Source organism: Magallana gigas, chromosome 6, assembly GCF_963853765.1.
Source record: "Magallana gigas chromosome 6, xbMagGiga1.1, whole genome shotgun sequence".
Classification (NCBI taxonomy): Eukaryota; Metazoa; Mollusca; class Bivalvia; order Ostreida; family Ostreidae; genus Magallana; species Magallana gigas.
Window position 1 is genome coordinate 7,143,029 of NC_088858.1, and position 19,764 is coordinate 7,162,792.

General features: G+C 35.2%; 1 protein-coding gene and 1 long non-coding RNA gene across 4 annotated transcripts in view; one reads left to right on the forward strand and one right to left on the reverse strand.

The window, feature by feature from the left end:
• Positions 1-601: 601 nt before the first annotated feature.
• Positions 602-19,764, reverse strand: part of LOC117689480 (uncharacterized) — a 45,017-nt gene continuing 25,854 nt past the window's right edge. For both annotated transcript variants that reach the window (XR_010714579.1, XR_010714578.1), the window contains exon 3: positions 602-1,067. This is a non-coding gene — a long non-coding RNA (uncharacterized lncRNA). The remainder of the gene's footprint in view (positions 1,068-19,764) is intronic.
• LOC105326542 (acetylserotonin O-methyltransferase) lies at positions 7,206-18,294 on the forward strand. 2 transcript variants are annotated; one of them, XM_020066491.3, is made up of 8 exons: positions 7,206-7,419; positions 7,547-7,664; positions 12,459-12,630; positions 13,905-14,045; positions 15,144-15,482; positions 16,655-16,795; positions 17,029-17,151; positions 17,341-18,294. In XM_020066491.3, exons 2-8 carry the CDS (start codon positions 7,572-7,574, stop codon positions 17,562-17,564), a joined length of 1,233 nt encoding a protein of 410 aa, XP_019922050.2. In that variant the 5' UTR covers positions 7,206-7,419; positions 7,547-7,571; the 3' UTR covers positions 17,565-18,294. The 2 variants fall into 2 exon arrangements, with proteins under 2 accessions (XP_019922050.2, XP_011424939.2); XM_011426637.4 differs by lacking the exon at positions 7,206-7,419 and having other exon boundaries at positions 7,452-7,664.

The following is a 19,764-nucleotide window of genomic DNA, read 5'->3' on the forward strand; positions in this document are numbered from 1 at the left end:
ATATATAGATTTATTACATATAGAATGTACGCAAGAAAACACATGGTGGTCGGAGTAACCTTTACAGTAGTTCAGTAGAGCATGGTGTCTTCGGGAGGACATCCATTTGTCATCATGTGAAGGTACTTTGTACTGATCAAACTAATCGTAACAGTCAAATAAATCGCCAAAGGTTAAGAAAAGACATTGAGCATAATTCATCTCAAATGAATGCTTCATTTGTGTACTAAACTCTTTCTCTAATACAATTTAAATGTGATGCTGGTTTGAGGGGTAATTGACTTTTACAATCGCTAGTAGGCGCGATCCTATGGAGAGCTTCTTGCTCCTATAAATTTATTGTGCTCGTCCGCGGGACATATACCTTAGGAATAAATGGATATTTGTGCCTCTATAAATATCAACTATCGGTGTTTTCATCGGAACCGCAATCCATAATACATGCATTGGCTAGAAGTTTCAGTAACGTTTCCGGGTGGCAAGGCAGGTGAAACCGGAAGTGAGTTACGAGCATCTGAATCAGTGATCTGTTAAACGCCTATAATCGCTATAATAGTACGATTGTTATAATTTTTGAATTGTTGATAATTTTTATCTGGAGATTACGCTAACTGTAACGATTTGACGTCAGATAGAGGAAGATTACGACGAAGCATATACAATTCCTTTTGTCGCATTTCTTCGCTCTGCTGGTGTTTATTTAATCAAATACAGAATAAATTAAAATAGGTTTGGTTAACACGAAGTATTCAGTGGACGAAAATCGATAACAGAAAAGTTTATACAAAAAAAAATCTTCTCTATCATCTTTGAATTAATTTTCTTCTCAGATATTAATTTTATTGTTTCACAATTGGGGGCTTCTATTTTGTTCATCTCTGGGTAACCTCCTTTTACCTTCCTCCTTGTAGTACATTTTTATAAATAATGTCACTGGGTATTTACATCTGGATGTTACTCAGTAACCCGTGTGGGTCCTATTCTGTTCTTACTCGGCTAATAGCACAACTTTGCATTGTCATCTTCTCCAATACAGAAGATCTTTTCATTGCCTCATTTCAATCCATCTGAAAAGAAATATTTTAAATTATATGTAATATGCAAACGAAGTAAGAGATATGATTACACCGGACTATTGTGTATCAATTTAACGCAATGTAAAATGAGATAGTAGATTGTGTTTTGCAGAAATAAATGTATTTGTATCTAATAACTCTTTTTTATGCAATTGTCGGGTCTCAGGTTTGCCAATTAAACGCATATACCTTATCCAGCCAATCTCATTGTGCACTGTTAATAATTCTTAGGAATACTTTATATTTAAAGTTTGAATTTCGTTTCGGTACAAATCTGTCATGTAGAAAGATAAGAAACTACATGTAGAGTACATTTGATTTCAGCACCCAACCTTTTAATGTATGGTTGCAAAATTTGTTTTGTTAAGCACAAAACTTACTTCGAGAAAAGTGCAATACTTTGGTCAGTTTTTCATTGAATCGCTAGGTCGTTTGAATTCATGACTATGAATTACATTACAGTGGTGAAAGTCCTATCTGTACCCGATTTGTATTAAAATATGGGAAGCCATGAAATTTTATATAAAGAGAAATCGATACGCTTTAAAAGTACAAAAAGGCAAAAAAAAGTATCGTCGGTGTTTCTCATTTATTTTCCAAAATAAAAAAAAATAAGCCGATGGTTTGTCTGCAAGGAACTCTGCAGTTTCCCTATTCACTTCGTTCACTATTGATTTTTATTAAGCTATTTCTTATATACCACTTCCTGTATGCTAAAACTCGGAGCTTAAATGGAGATTATCGTTAAAAAAAGCAGGAGGCGTTTCAAAGAGCACGATTTAAAAAAAAAGACACAGCCACTTGAACCTCCCTCGCCCGGAACTTTATTTAATGGGCTTTTTTCTTCTTTTCCACATCGAAAGCAAGCGACAATTGAATGGTGGGCTTCAATCATTAACATCCTGAGTTTTGTATGTAGAAATGGGTAGAGGTTTATCGAATGTCCACCTTCTCAAGGTTATTCATGAGATGGTGTTTGCGATATAAATTTGTTTATATAATGGTGTTCATCTCATTCGTTTGCTAGCATGCATTTATATCTCTTTTAATTTGTTGTTTATTCGGTTTTCCTACAATATGAGGCAACTTCGTCAAACGAATGATATTGTATAAATAGTGCCTGTTTGGGAGGGTAACTGTTGAAATTGGCACCCCGAGAAAACCATTGTCAACCGACGCGAAGCGGAGGTTGACAATGGTTTTCGAGGGGTGTTAATTTCAACAGTTACCCTCCCAAACAGGCACTATTTATTTTTTCATACTGAATGTCTTATTTTTAAAAAAAATTTTACTGCTTTTATATAGATACGGCGAACCGTACGCGCAGAATTTACGCGCATGTAACAATTCGTTGTGTTACCCGTTGCCAAATGTGTTGCTAACGCTGAGGATAATAGAACGGATTACCAACAGCGTCCAAACCAATCAGATTTCAGTATTTAATATAAAAGTATAATAAATGAAAAATGGATCATCTTGGATATGTTAGACGGATTCACGTGGAATTATACCAGGAGACTGGTGTGTTATATAATTAATTTGCAGTTATTACATATTGAACTAATCAGCACGAATGCATGTAATGTTTACAAGTTCCACTTGTAACAAATTATTAGGTTTGAGCGAATAAACTGGACTTGAACATAACAATATGTTGAAGCACGTCATGATTGAGAGTGAGTACATGTATAACGTGCGTCCAAAGAAAGCTTCGTACAAAGTAAAAACACATTCTACCGATACTGACCTATATATCAAATATATTGCTGTCCTGGTCATGGGTTTTATAAATAACATAGTCGTACTAAATTACTATACAAGCAAATAACCTTGACCTAATGATTAGGTTGACCCGTACCTCCTCTGACCTCACATGATGGGTACACAGAAATTAAAAAGAAAGCATATTGGGATGTTAGAAATTGTGATGCCGGGGGTTTACTGATGACGACCCCCCCCCCCCCCCCCCCACTTTCAATTTCACAAACTCTGATATAGTCATAATCTAGTGTTTTGGGTGGTAAGTACTCTATGCAGTCCAGCACATCATTTGTTGCATTCAGTGGCTTTTGATTTAATTTGCTAGAATTTTATACAGATCATGTCGGTATAAATATCCAGTCATTATAATTCGTAATAAATATGTCCGACCACGGGTAGAAATTCAGTTATCTTTATCATCTGCATGGTGTTTGGAGAAGACCATTGGCACAGATTGAACAACATGTTGACAAAAAAAACACTTTGTCCCGCTGTCAAATAACTGGTATCATTATCATTGAACACCAAACAACGCACCATAGCGCTAAAATAACAACACCAAACAACGCACCATAGCGCCAAAATAACGAAACCAAACAACGCACCATAGCGCCAAAATAACAACACCAAACAACGCACCATAGCGCCAAAATAACAACACCAAACAACGCACCATAGCGCCAAAATAACAACACCAAACAACGCACCATAGCGCTAAAATAACAACACCAAACAACGCACCATAGCGCCAAAATAACGAAACCATAGTGTTAGAACACCACGTTGTTTCAGCGTGACAGCGCGTTAAGGGTTGTGCTAGCGTACAGTCGTCTTTTCATACACGAAGTTGCACGAAGTAGCGTAATCCCGACAGTGCATGGTGGGATATCGCCACGTCGTAGTATATAGCAATTTTTTAATGCAATGTTGAGGTTAAGCAAATAGTTCTGTATTTACCTGTACACCTTAGTTTTGTGAAATATATTTAGCAAACAGTCGTCTTTTCATGTTAGATGATGTAGTTAGGAATAGAACTGAATCTTTTGTCGAAGGAAGTACGTTTCTTTTACTGCATTTGAAGATTCTAATGACTTCCCAACGTTATTTGTGATATACTTGTATATTTTGCAAAAAAAGGGGGAAAACAAATGTTTGAAATTGCATTTTTGATATATTAGAAAGATTTGATGAAATTGCTAACAATTTGAAATGAAGAAATGCGACGTTTCGCGGTCGGCGAATTCAAGGCATATATCTTTTACACGATTTTTCAGTTCCTTGGTTTGTCCCAATGCTTTTCTGTCAATTAGGAGTTGCATCTGACCTATCACGACATGAAGGGCGAGCGTCCCTGGAGAAAATCTGAATGAAACCATAAAACGTCTCCCTCAATGTATACTCATTGATTTCCATGTCACTGGACTATAAACAAGGTCAGGTCTGGCAATACTAGGTAAATTCAATTAGCTTCCATAAATCTCAGAGTTCGCCGAAAAATGGTTAAATCGGAAGCAATGAATACATTTAAACATAATTTGTTTTTTTTCGGCGATCTACTTTGAATTCATTTACAATTCGGTCTTTGAATTGGTAATTCAAGATCACAGGTTCAATTTACATGATTGACAAACAGTAATTTTTATAAGAGTGTATAATTAATTAATAAACTCACTGTTTCCCTTTTTTATCTGTAGAATTATTCTTTTTTATCGTACAGCATGCTGATTGTCGGGGTTTCAAGAGGAGAAAAGTAAATACAGTGTACGTGTTATCTTTTAATAAGAATAAAAAAAAACAAAACAAAAATGTCGTACACAACAGACGCATGAATGCATGCATTCCGTAGTAATGCCAAACAATGTATTTTTGGAAACGATAAAAGGTCAGAATTAAAGTATCTGCAAATGGGAGGCGCGTGAACACGAGCGAATCGAACTGTTCCTTATCCAGACCCACCGTATGTAGATGATGGTCTTGAAGCGTATCAACGAGGATTAAGGGATTAAGCCAGTGTCTAGATTTTGCCAGATTGATAAAACTTAATCTCCATTTCTGAAATTTAAATCGTCAAGTCATGATCATAAAATTCAAATTGTCAGCACTATCGTTTAAGTTGTGCCATTTAAAAAATAAAGTTAAATTTTAAAAAAAAGATTTATTCAATTGTTTATGAGAAAACACAGACAGACTTACAGGCACAAGAAGATATGCTCTAATATTTAGAAGTCTTTTTAAAGTACAATTAATTCGGCCTATTTTTTTTTAAATTTCATTCAACATTTGTTATATTTTTACACACTTTTTTATAAATGCATACCCCCTCATTCACAGGGGACTTTATGAATGAGAAGAAACATAGTTTTGACATACTATTGATTAGATCGAACGTGGTATAGTTAGTGAAATACGCATAAAGCAGAACTTTTTCTTTCATAATCAAGTATGACGTTAAAAAATGTACAGACCAAATATCTGAATTCTTTATTAGATTTTTTTTATACACCCCCCCCCCCCCTCCCCAAGATAGATATCCATAATTTAAGCGTTAATCCTATTCATATTTCAACATATTTCTTACATGCATGTATTAATTCATCTGGGTGGGGTTTTTTTTATTCAGTTTGCATATTATTCCTTAAAATATTCAAAATGCATTCCTACAAAATTTCCACTTTTATTCATCTGCGCCAAAATAGAACAGGACTACAAAAAAGGACATTATTCTCCTATTTCGACACATCCTTGCCAGAGCGCCTTTAGTCGATCTTTTACCCAATGTTTAATTCTGTTAAATAACATCCACCTTACTTTGTTCACACACACCATTTAATGTTTGTTGGTGACCGAATTTTGCTATACGTTGACCGACATGCTTTAGTTTTCACATTTGATTGTCATTTTTGGACGGGATTTCGTGCAATCTGCTAAACGCAGTTATAAAACATCGGAGGCACGCAATGCACAAATTCTGCTGTCATCGAAAATTGCTTCTAGATGCGCGCTTCTGTTGATTTGTTTCTTTTGGTACCTCATATATGATGTATTTTGTGAGCAAACATAAAACAATGCTTATGCACAAGTCAGTAAGAAAGACAGTCAGTTTGAAAACATTTTAGAAAACATCTGTCGTTCACTTCATAGGAATTTCTTCCAAAGCTCATGTCAGTACACAAAATATAGGTACAGTCAGAAGCAAAATTCAAGGACTTATCATCTAGAGATACAACTTGAGTGTGTTTAATCCGTAATAATATGGATACGAATGATAGTGATTACACTTGAATTAGTTTCAAAAATTTGAAACACAGAAACAAATACGTTGAGGACTTTGTTTGATCTGTTAGTCTAAGGCTTAACAGAGCTAGAAGAAATAAATATCAAAAGCGATAGAAGAGGAAAACTTACGATAGAATTTGTTTTGGTTTTTTTATTTCTTCGAGTAATCTTTTTTTTTCCGCGTAACTAATTTGTTGACCGGGGGAGGGGTGGGGGAGGGGGGTCAACAAGGAAGAATAAGACACGCCGAAATCATGCATCGCACCTGTCACGTACCACTGAAAGATACGCCGGGATAAAGAAGTAACCGGGTTGTATTGGAGAATATCTAGATTATCAGGGGTACATCCTCGGAGATATGGGTACATGTTTGGCAAAAATAAGACTGCCAAAACCTGCGCAAATTCAGTCTAATGGACGACGGACGATCTCACAATCTGTGTACATAGTGTCAGTTTTATCAATATTCAACACGGGATTGTCATCAGCTAGATTTAATTCCATGCACATGTTGATGCACATGCAAAAATTTTCAGAGGACATATCCCCAATCTTCTGAAGGTTATTGGGGAGGGTGGTCACTTAGGCCGACTATTGATGACAAACTGACCTCTGAATCCCACCCGCTTCACGCCGCTCTTTACTCGTCCTCCATTATGTAATATTTTAATGCATATGGTTCTAAATATTTTGCATACATTAACAGAATTCAAAAGTTCACAAAGGGGTCACATAACAAATTCTAATTTCGCGCCCTCAACAAAGATATTTAAGTCATCTAATTATTGCATAATTAACATTGTGGCTGCACTTGTACATCTACAAAAAGTTAACATGTGACATGAGACAAGCAAAAAGTGCATTTTAAAAGCTAGCGTATTCGATAAATTTCATTCAGCATGTGCGACAAGTTTTTACTCTGCGATAATGCGTTAAATTAATCGTAAAATGTTGACATGTTGTGACATTTATGTATTATGAAAAACAGTTCCGCAAGAGCTGAATATCGCATGTGTATATATAGTATACACGTGGTATATATAGACCTAAGTGAAGAGAGAACCCGCGGGTCTCAGCTAATGTAACAGGTCACTGACACACGTGCTGAAATTCGGATAAATGGACTACGAGAAAAAAGGGGCGTGAGCTAGCATTTACATAGTTACGTTCTGGGAGTATAGAAGTATAGGACTATTGTCAGCGAACTCGGTGGATATATGCATAAGTATTTAAAATCAATACTACGGTCCATTGTGGGAACTACACTTGAATGAGAGAAAGAAAAAGACGATTGGTTCATTTCTGGGTAAAAGGGTACCCATTTCCTTATATGGAAGTTCATGACCTAATTTCACTACTATTATAAATGTAGGACCAGCTGTTTGGTTAACTATCAGACTCCTCTCGGTAAAGCATTTCTACTGTCTTATCAGATCTGTGCACTAACGAATAGGCACTATGACGGAACTTATGACTACAGGGCTGGACCTCCACTCCGACCCCTCAGCGGATCCCATCATGGACATTATTGCAGGGGGCACTCGTTACAAGGTAAGCGATTTTTTTTCCCGTTTTTGTCCCCCTCCGCAAAAATATTTATTTTCCCCCGTGAGATTCAGAGATCGTACACCTATTTTTTCATGTGTTGAAAACTTACGAAGAAAAATGACAGACGTTGTAATGTTTTGGATTTTTATAACTCCACGAGTTGCAAAAACTTTTTTAAATTTTGTATAAAATAAAGTATCTTTGATCTTTCTATCTCCGGTGGAAAATTACTTGGTTTTATGAGCAGAGCAGAACTTCATGCTTGCAAATCACAAATTTTCTGATAATTTACAAGTCTGGCAGCGTTAACATTTTTATATTTTTTGCACGTATTGATCTCTTTATTTTGCATAAAATACACAATCTTACACAATAATTCTCAGTCCATATCTCGATGATAAAACGAAGGATTTAATAATCATCGGAAAAATAAACATCGCGTGAACATGTTGTCATTAATGATACACAAAACACCGCAAATCAATTATGATTTGCATTCTTTCCGATTGAGACAAAGTTTACTTAAAAATCTCAATTAAAACTACCGGTGCTCATTCTCGGTTTTTTCAGAATTTTGAAAATGAAATGAAAACAATCTCATGTCAAGTATATGAGTTTATTCTGCTCCGATCTATCTGCGAAGTGCATGCGCTAAGTTCAGTGTGAAAGATAAAGCCCCAGGTGTATCATACATGTAATTTAAAGAGTGTGGAATAAGTGGTTGACGTATTAAAATTTCATTGAAATAAATTTCACAGCAAAATGTCAGTTTTTATTAATTCGTCTTTTTTTGGCTTTACACTCAAAACCACTCCAACACATTGCAGCTTTTTCACGTGACTAAACGTCACTGTGTAGCCTCTTGTTTTATTTTTACATTAGTTATTAACTTTTCATGTCGATGATAATCTGTTTGTATCGGAAATTTTATTTCAGTCCAATCTAATTAAAAACATTACTGGTATTGAAATAATATCAAACACGTGGCTTTAGGTAAACTATATTTTAAATATTAAAATGATATAATTGATAGATTTATCACAAGTGCGTTTGCAAAAAGCCCTGATAATTTCATAAATCCAGCATGTTGTAATTTTTATATTCAAAATCAATGCTAGTACACGAGATGGCGTTTGATATTTTTCAATATTTCTGGTGTGGGTGTTTTGTCATTTGAAAGCGAAATCATCTATCAATTATTCTTCTAGAATGCATGTATTTAATTTCATTCAGCCCTATTTTTTATCCACAGAGAGTACCAATTTTTTTTGGATATTGTTTTCATATCGTGATAAAGCTGCTGCGAATTCGCTCGAGTTTGTGTACTCTTCCGAGTTGAAGGTCGGTGTCCTTTACTATAATCTGATTATTCAGCATTGACACTACTTCAAACTGAAAAACAACAGATACTCGAGCTGTGGGTTGAAGGCAAACCGTTTGTTTAAATCTTTCCAATGCTTGACCTTGAAGTGAAATCATCGAATGACCCCCGCCTCTTGCTCCCCTTTTCTACAAACGGAACTCTCTCTCTATAATCCTACATGTACGTGCAAAATACCGTCGCGTATCGGTGCGCCATACTTACAGTACCTGTCTTGCGGCAGTGGGTCGTCATAAAAACCTCTTATTCGGCAGGGAAAAAATCGCTCTCAGATCAATTGTATAATATATCTAGAGAGCGTCTTGTATGTGTGTATTTATACTCTAACCGACTGCTTTATCGCGAGTTTTGTTGACACAAACTCTGTAATCTTTCGCCAAGGTTATTTTGCTTGCTATTTATTCGACATTCGCCGAATTCTTCCCCCCATGATAACAAAGAAGCGCGACACGGTTTAAATATGACGTCACTCTTGAAAATTGAAAAGATACACGTGACGTAAAGTCGTCCTTAATAATTTAGACACAATTAAAATGTTTTTTCTACAGATCAGCGCTAATAACTAAAGAATCCCGTGGTTTGTGTTTCTCTGCATGGTAAAAGTCTCCGCCGGAGAGGTTTAAATTGACCCCACGGTGTGACTTAAAACCATATAAATTACCCTCCGTTTTCTTGAAACGATTCTTTGGGCCACATTTTGTTAAAAAGCCCAGCAAACGCATGTCTAACGATTGCGGGCAACGATTATCGCCAAGTTTAAAGTAATTTTAATTTGCTACAAATTCTTTTCTCTAGAAAGCCGATAAACAAGACACCTTTCTGCTGATTAGTGAATTCAAAACCTTAGTTTCGCACTTCCAAAGATTTTGTTATTTCTAAATCGGTTTAGGGTTTCCCTCGGCGAGGATACCCCACGGCACCGAAATACCTCCCCGTTGATTTTTTTTTTTATCAAGATTAAAATTTTTCAGATTTTCAAAGTAAGAGGTAAAAGATTTTACAATACATGTTTATAATAAATCTTTGGTCATCAACTTTTGTGAGCTCTTTTAATTTTTCAATGTATTCAGATATTAACCAATTATATTTATAACAAATCGTTTTTACAAATGGTGTACTTCTGAGATTAAAAAGAAATCCTTTAAGTCAGTAATCTGGCCAGTTAAATTTTTGCAACCAGTCCAGTTTTCATGATGTAATAGTCTAATATTATTAATTTAATGAAAGATTGTTTAAAACTGACTTTTGGGTACGTTTTTAATTTTACGGTGTAAACTGAAACATAATTTCTCCATAACATAAGTTCTAGTAAATTTGCTTACGTCCAATTACTGTTGATGGTTTTAGGTTTTACTTATTTCACAGCTTTTAAACGTTTAATGGAAAAAATGTTATGTACATACATCATAATGATAAATAGAGAATGGACAATATGAAACGCTCGTAAATTTTGTTCGTCACATGAATCTTCTCAGGACAGAGACCCTAGTCTTGATAAAGAAAAATTAAATTGAAAGAATACATTAACACGTTTTTCTATTCTTTTTTTAAGTTCAAAGCCACTATTTTGACATCGTAAGTTGAATTTCAAAAGCAGATGTTTGACATTTATTGAAAACTTTGATAAACCGCCCACTTCGTACGGTTGATTTTTTCATGAAAACGTATGATAACTGAATATTTGAACACTTAAAATTCGTATTTCTGGTTCAACACGGCTGTTTGAAAAATTCGTTTAATTTCTTCTATACTGACGTCCAGATGTGTACAGTTATGTTTGATAAAAAGAAAGCTATCTTTTCCCTTCCCGCCCCAGTTTAAAAGAAATCTGATAAGATGCATCTAAAGATGTTTTGCGATGTCTAAGAACAGGTCTGCTTCTCTCAATTGAGCGATTACGATAGCTAATCTCTTAATGTGTAGTCTAACGCTTTAATCTGTTAAAAACCCGCCAAACTGCATGCGTCAATCATGTTTGAAGGGTTTTCGTTAATTAACGATCTAATAAGAGAATCACGATTTGTAATGTAAGAGCTATACATTGTATTTGAAAGATAAGTCGTGTCGATCTAATTTTACGCTACAATGTAGTAATCCAACAGCGTATATTTAATTGAAGATAAATATACGTACATATTTTATTTGACAAAGAAGCAGCTGTTCAAGGTTACTAGTATACATAAACGAGTTATAAACGTCTGCTCCCTACGTCATTTTATCCCAGCGATATTTCACGCCGAGAAATTCATTGACGTCATAACCGTATCAAACTTGACATTATAATATTTATAATAGAAATTTGACGAACGAGAAACCGACAGCTCTTTTATTCATTGTTGCAATTTTCTTGTTATCACAAAATGGTCTAATTTAGTTCGATGAAAAGGAAAGGATTAGCGAAAAAACGGCGAGAAACCAATAGAATCATATTATCCTGCGTGTTATTTTTGCCTACACTTCATAAAAGAATTACGATGCTATTTAACTAGGAATTATTTTTGCTTCATTGTCCCGAGTGCTGAATGTCAATGGATTTATTTTAGGGTAGCGTGATATAGATAAAACTTTCCTTTTGTACTCTGGAATATGAAAGTATAAGAAATTGGCTTCCAAAAATAAAACACTGTAAATAAAATATCACAGAGGAAGTGCGATGCCAGCGATAATGAGTGATCATGAAGAGCTAAATCTTGGGAACAAATGATAGAATAAATTTTGGCATAGGAATTACATAGTCATTTTTCTAATTTTGAAATTAAAACATATCAACGCACGTGTGCGAAGCTTTTCCTTCCCCTCTCCATTCCATAACGCAGTTATACTAAGGATCGTAGTACGATGCAATTCATTATTAAGAATGCTCGGGGGCAGAGAAATGGTTGATGAGACAGGGCAAATATAAATGTACATGTCCCCTCACAGGCGTGTTGTTTACAGACCATGACCCGCGTGGGTGTCGTGTTAATTAACCCCCACCAGTCCACTTCACGAACGACGACAACCATTCATCTATTATTTAACGACTTATCTCTACACCAAGAAGCCCAAGATTAACGTGATGTTAGTCTTGGGACAATCAATATAATTTTATATATGATGTTATTCGAAACTATCTTCAGAAGCGATAAGAGAATTAATGAAAACCATCACGAAAGGGTGTCCTCTTGATCGCTATTTTTATACAGTAGCGAGCCAATCGGAAACAGTGCTTCTGCTCCTTTGTTCATTTTTTATTACCCTAAAAATGATGAATTTCTTATAGATTACAAGGTCCGAAAGCGTCATCAGCCTCAAAAATAAATTGTAGTTTTTACTTCCTGGTCATCCTTCTAAGTTAACTTCCTGGATGAAATCTTCGTACTGATAAACGATTTTCAATGATATGGTAATCTATGATTATTTTTCACAACCAACAGATAATGATGCAGTGCTTAGAGATTGGTTTGTTTGACGAAATTGAGTCACTAGGAGAAGCTTGCACTGCAGAATCCATTGCAAAGAAGTGCGGATATGACGTCGCTGTTTCAGAGCGGTTGCTAAGCACTCTTGCAAGTTACAACCTGTTACAAAAGGATTGCAACAGAAAAGGTATTTCAAACCCTTAGTTTAAAACATACTTAAAACAACCCCCAATCAACTACTGATGAAATCGAAACCGAAGTATTTTGCTGCCAGTATAACTCAACCATTTGCCGAACATAAAGAGGATTCGGAACCTGTAACTTCATCCACATCATCGTCTGACGCATTGGTTTCCTATTGAATTGCTCATTAGAGTGGGTGTAAGCTTAACACCGACTTTAAGACAATAGGCGTAATTGAATAATGAATCTGTTTACTCGTTAAGAATGGTGTCGAAGAATCTTTGCTCTGAAGCTTGTGTCATAAATGCCTTACGTTAACTACCCCTGATGTTTTCACCGACAATAAAGAATTTTTTTTTCTTATCATCTTCCATCCCTCTCTTCGAATCTATTTTTATTACATTCATTGACGGGCATTTTTTGCAAACGGACTACAATTCAATTAGAACGAGACTATTCCTGAGCATGTATTTTTGTCGTTGATGCTTTTTGGGTTTTTTATGTGGTCGTCCGCTGTCCAGGGACCTTCCCGCCATTGGACCCTTAATCCAACACAGATGAATTTTATAGCTCTAACGATGTAGGGACATATTCGTGTCAGGGGTCCTCATTAATTAGCAAATATTAACCAACTGCGTGGGATGAGCTTAGAAACAGGGTTCACTCAGGGGTTTCTTCGCAGCATTCAATTGGACCGCAATTTGGCCATATCTGGCCGAGCCATCTGTATCCTTTAACCCTTATATGTCATATCTGGTCTTATAAATGGAGCTCGCGGGATCCGGCGGTATGAATGAAAGTTTCAGAGAATTAATGGTAATATACGGTTTCCTTCTTTTAGGGTCAATTTTGCGGAAATGCCCATCCCTTGAGATAAATGTCATGGAGTGAATGAATTTCAAGATAGGGACAACACATTGTACATGATTGATATTTCATTGTTTAATGATTTCATTAATCATATAGCAAGAAAATATGACTCTTAAATTAAGTGTTCTTGGGAGTGTTCAGCTGTACAAAGAATGAACCGAAATTAGGACACAATGCACACAAGCAATAAATTATTATAGACATCGCACATCATTTCCTAAACGTTATCTGTCTGAATCTGACAAGACCTATTCTAGCTTGTTCCATATAATAATCGTAGGGAAAATCTTCCATTGTCTCATTCAGTTTAAAACAATTCTTTATATATATAAAGTTCTCTAAGAATTAATATTCCAAACCAATTAAAATAATCATGGGTTTATGTTCTTGTTCTTCCGTTTCGTCTAGGTTCGCCATCCTACAGGAACTCTTCGGGGACGTCTAAATACCTGACTCGGTCCCGTCGACCCACAATGATCGGGCTCGCAATGTCTGTCGACACCATGATCTTACCACTACTTGATAATCTACCAATGCTTTTGAAATCAGGTAATTAGTTGCGCCATCCCACCTTCTTATCTTCTGCAGATGAGAGTTGCATATCATATTTTATTTACAACACAAAGAAGGGGATTATCACAAGGGTGGGTTTGATAATTTTCGCAGAAGACATATCTATTTAGAATAGCGCATGAAATTATTTCGTAAGGGGGCAATTACTTTTTCATTCATAACAGTCGGGTGAATCGCACACAAAGTCGTTTAATTTGGAGTGCTATTTTAATCTTATTACCATTTTTTCCTTATCTATTACACTATGGGACACGTTAAATGAGGTGGGGGGAGAGTACGGTACACCTGAGGCATTGTCGGATCATTAGTTTACAAGCTGCTGTAGCGCAGGGGTCAAGCCAAGGTGTGAAGCAAGCGGAAATGTCTACAACAGGTTGATAATTGCCTTGTTAATTTACTAAAACATTTCAACTCTTTAACTGTCAGCATGTCCCCGACGGCAGCAAATGATAGACCTGGCCATTTGACACGGGCTTGTTTATTTCAAGATTTAATGATGCCGGAAGAAAGATGTTTGTTTTGGAATCATTATACTTTTATGTTGTGTCGTGAATTTCAATATCACTGGATAAAAGCAAATACGAAGTTTACGAACTGTCAAACTTTCTATTTAGCACGCACTTAATCACAAAGTATATACACAAAAACTGTATAAACCTGGTTGAAATATTTGTGGCCGAGAATATTTCTCATTTTATCTTCATTACTCAACTGCTCCTATCCATTAGAATAGAATAATAAACATGTAAATAATTTCGTTGTGACGGTTCCTCTATAAGTACACTCTATTTTTAGACGACATATCAAACTTATAAGGAAGAAAGCCTAATTTGAAAGTACAATTCAGAAGAACTAAACGAATTTACCCTTTTTTAAGATTATTAAATATTTTGCCTCGCTTGATGAACTCGTCGACAAGGAACTTATTGGAACCAAATTGCTAAAATTAGTTAATTGTATTGTGATAAGTGAATTTTTAGGTTTAAAATGTAAAATTAATATTCATTCGTGACGCAACTTTGCCCTCTCTTTCAAGAACTATGTCTTCATTTCGATTTATCCTGTTTCTTCCAGGTAAAGGTAAACTTGACATAAATAAAAATGTGGCTGACAATGGAAACATAATGATGTCTTCACCCAATCACCAAAAGGCTCCAAACAACATCATGGATAAAGAAAACAACATGGGTCCAGGCTCACCCATCAAACAGAACACCCCGACCATGCCACATATACCCAAAATGCCCTGCATGCCAAAAATGCCTCCAAACTCTAAGATGCCCATGGAGAAGAATGGTATGGAGTATCAAGCGAAATTCCTTATGGCAATGGAAGGGTTTTCAGCCACGTGCGCTTCGGCCATGGTGAAGGCATTTGACCTCAGGCAGCATAGATCGGCAGTAGATTTGGGAGGTAGGTTATGGTCTTTGCAGTTTGGAGAAAAAAATGCCTATTCGAAATAAATAAAACCAACGGAAATGTCTTATTATAAAACAGCCAACATAAGAACACATACAAAACTCGTCCAGCATTTCATTATATCTCAGTCAAAATTCACACTGGAAGTAGAAAAACAACAATATTTACATAGATTTAATTAAATTCGAGTTCTGTTTAATCAAATTGTGTGATATTAAAATGAGGGACTTTAAAATGTTCCGGGTTAAAGTGATTCTTTTCAAGTTGCATAAATGGTTAATTGATTCTTTTTTTAATTATTGTTAAAATTTTGATGTTTGTAAATATTAATTTTCCGAATGACTAATTTATATTGTGATATAATTCCTTAATTAGACACTGCTAACTTATCAAAAGCCTTCCCACACAAACTTAACCACATCAAACTAGTATTTGTCAAAAAAACTAATTAAACTAGAAAGAAAGATTAGAGAAATTTATGTTGTTCATTTTGAATTTTTTACACTTTGACCACAAGTGATATAACATGTGTGTCAGTGACTAGCAATGGCATATCTGTAATGAAAGAAAAACCAGGTGATTAACAATGGTAGAGATAGGAACCAAAAGTAACGGCAAAAGGACAGACTGGTCTGTTAGGGCATTCGAGACATCATCTTGTCTGCGATTTACATTGGTTAACGGTGATTTGTTATGATGAAACGCATGTTGAATCGTTAAGAGGATTGACAAGTTGAAAAACAAGGAAGAAAGTTCCATCTTAAGTAATGGCCTACTGACCCTCTTGGCGTCCACAGAAAAAAGATTCCCCATTGGTCAAATTCCGACAAACTGGGTTGGGGTTTCATAAATAGCATGTCTGGATATTTACAATGTACCGCGCAGTCGCTCAAAGAGACGATTGATGAGGTGTGAAACCGCGTCGTTTATCTTAAGTTTTCTTGTTTGCCCTATAATGTGGCGGGGGTGCCTTGAAAAGCAAGGCCACCGTTTTCAGAAAAAAATAGATTTTTTCATCTCTTATAAAAAAGCATTACAAAGACAGTAAACCATGAATTCAAATATTTACCTAAATATACAGCAAAAAAATTTTGTTTGAATGTCACCATTTTCGATTTCAAATTTTAAATTATTTTTAAAAGAAATGTATTATTGTATCATTACAGGCGCCACGGGCAGAATCTCATATGAACTGGCAAATACTTATCCTCACATGAAGGTCACAGTCTTTGACCTTCCACCTGTCATCCAAATTGCTCAGAAAATGCAGAATCCGTGTTCTCAGGGACAGGTCTTTTTCAAGGCTGGTGAGTACGACTTTGTTTTGAAGACTTCTCAAAATATCGACCTTTCTTTAACCTTATTGCAAAGGGTACCTAAGTTAAAGCATCAAGATGGAACTTTGAATGTTGAATTGATAAATTGTTACACTGAACTTAAGAAATCTAATTATCATAGCTATTCAATAAATTGTTTCTAATTTATGTACATACATTATTCAAGATGTTGTTTTATTAAAATCGTATTTTGCATTTTGCAGGAAACTTCTTCGAAGATGATATACCATCAGCTGACCTGTATCTTTTGGGTCACATTATTCATGGTTTTGACCTTAAAGGGATCGACAAACTTCTCCAGAAGGTGTACTCTAAACTTCCCCCGGGTGAGTACTTAACAATTTTAATACGAATACTGCAATATTTTTAAAGGAGTTTTCATTGAATAAAATAAACTGATGCGATTTTTGGTTAATCGATGCGATATGTTTTAAGAATGTGACCAGATAATAGTACATGTTTTAACTTTTGCAAAAAGTCAAATGTTTTAAAGAATCTTTTTCATTTTTTTCCAGGTGGATCAGTGTTAGTAATGGAAAAAATCCTTGCTGAGAATCGCACAGAACCGGAGCTTGCCGTTACCAATGATTTTGTGATGACCCTTCTATCACAGGGCCAAGAGAGAACCCTATCCGATTATCAGAAACTATTTGCCAAACATGGCTTCGTTAATGTGCAATTTACACACATAGATGGTCTTAACTATTATGATGTCATGCTCCTAAAGAAGCCATTTTAGGTTCTCGAAAACATCATTGACCACAAGTTTAGAGACTTCTAATTCAATCAGACATTTTTCAGCAGATCTGCTCTTTGTGCTGTTTGACATGATGATACGGGGATGGAATTCATGAATCATCTCTTGCGATTTGCGGGCCCAGTAGTTCTTGCTAATCACAGCAAGTTGATGAGGGTTTTTTAAGAGAAAGACAAAGAGACCTGTTTAACTAAAAATCTTCAATCTTACAAGATGGCGTCCGTATTATTGTGTCAATGACATTTTATTTGAAACTTCTAAACTTTTTTTATTCTTGCATATTTTTGCACTTTTGTTTCATTGTATGTGTAGGGCAGGTATTTTGTGACATTGCAGGGCCTGAAATGTAATATGTTGTAAACACAGTCACAGATCTCCAGTCACGGCTATGTAACTTACAAAGTAATTATTACAAAAGGTTTAATCTGAACACCAGCAAATCACGCACCCTAGGGTTTGGGTTTCCAACAATCAGGTGTAGAAGCATTTAAAGACACGTTTTCTGACCCTTAAAAAACCCCGAAATAACGTTTGAATTTTTACGATGTTTTATTTTTTTCTATAGTCATCCATTGGATGTGGTAAAAATTTAGTAGGCTACATTTTCTAAATAGAGGACACAACCCAACCGGGCGATCGAAGTCAGCTGTTTGAATCTCATTACCATAAAATCAAAATATTTTGTTGTTTTAGCAGCAGATTGTATTCTGAACTCAGTATTTGAAAAGCAATGTGTTTCCCTCAAATGGCAACAATTTGTGTGTTTCAATTTCATTATCATAATGTTTTATTTTGAATATTGTGATATTGTCAGTGTTATGTATATTTTTGATCTATATGATGGCGTTTTGTACTGTAAATAATTATATTCCATGGACGCCATGAAAGCATGTTAGATCGGAGGATGTAAATATGAATTCCTTCAACTTGATTTTGTCATACTCATTATCATATAACCTCTGTTAAATGTTATATGGACCAATTGTATCTTTGATTCTAACGTAGTTTACTGTTTTGTTAATTATTTATATGACTACTTGAATTGTTTTAAATTTATTGTTATTATTATTTAATAATAAACTGACCTATATCCTGATAGAAATTATAAACGCTCTTCTTTATGTATTGAAAATTCAGACTTCTCATATAACGATACCTGTCATAGGAGCTGTCCCTCAAAGAAGTTGGCCTGTATAACGACGGCAAGTATCCGTTGGATACTATATAAAGCAACAAGGCCTCCAACTGCCGCCATTTTTGTCTTTTAATATTAGAACCGTTTTAACATGAACTACTCATGGTTAACTGTCCAGTCATTGGCTTATAGGTATGAATACATTGAACGCAACGACACTCGTCCGACTACATCCGGTGCTGTATATTTTGTTGAAATTTCACAATTGTGCAGATCTTGGCAAACGGCTTTCCGGTTTTGTCAGTCAATGAATATTTATTAGCTTCTTTTAACGCATTGAAGAATTAAAAGAAAGGAGGTCAATATTTGAAAGCTTGTTTTGATGAGAAAACAAGATATTAACATCCTGCTGAAAATCCAAACTCTTTTTGCATTTTGAACTTTTTCTAGACACAGGAGCTGATCATTAAAAATTCAAACTCTCATAAAGTAAACACACATCTTATCGTTTAGGGCAATTTTGAAATGATCGTTTAGGGCAATTTTGAAATTAGTGCGCCCATGGATTAAAATATTTTTCAAAAAATGTCACATAAAAGAAATTTTAAAACCCTGACAAATTGTAGCACCTGTGATATAAGAAAAACATCGGATTTTTTTTTTTCATGTATTATATTTACATCGGCAATGTTTGAAATATAGGTAATTGAATATATCAATTTGATCTATACCATAATAAAGAACTACAAATCAAAGCCCACATAACGATATCAGCATATGATTCGTATATCATTGTTTTAGTACACTGAAGGTTGAATAATGTTGAATATAATAAGTTTGTTAAAGATATTATTTTGAGCTGAAAAACATTTATCAGGAAACAAATAAATCAAAAACAAATATAGCTTTTGTTATCAAAGACAAATCTACTAGACGAGTACAAGTGCTAAACTGTTTAATAATCTTCTATAAGTGTCACAGATTCAAATTTCTAATTAAACTGGCGTTGCCATACATCTTTAAGTCGAAAGCAACAGAAAAAGGTCA

Excerpts from the sequence above, each read along its gene's own strand:
- LOC105326542 (XM_020066491.3), top strand. The coding sequence starts at position 7,572 with ATGACGGAACTTATGACTACAGGGCTGGACCTCCACTCCGACCCCTCA. Across the intron at positions 14,046-15,143 it reads ACCAATGCTTTTGAAATCAG|GTAAAGGTAAACTTGACATA; the intron begins GTAATTAGTTGC and ends TGTTTCTTCCAG. Across the intron at positions 16,796-17,028 it reads ACAGGTCTTTTTCAAGGCTG|GAAACTTCTTCGAAGATGAT; the intron begins GTGAGTACGACT and ends TGCATTTTGCAG.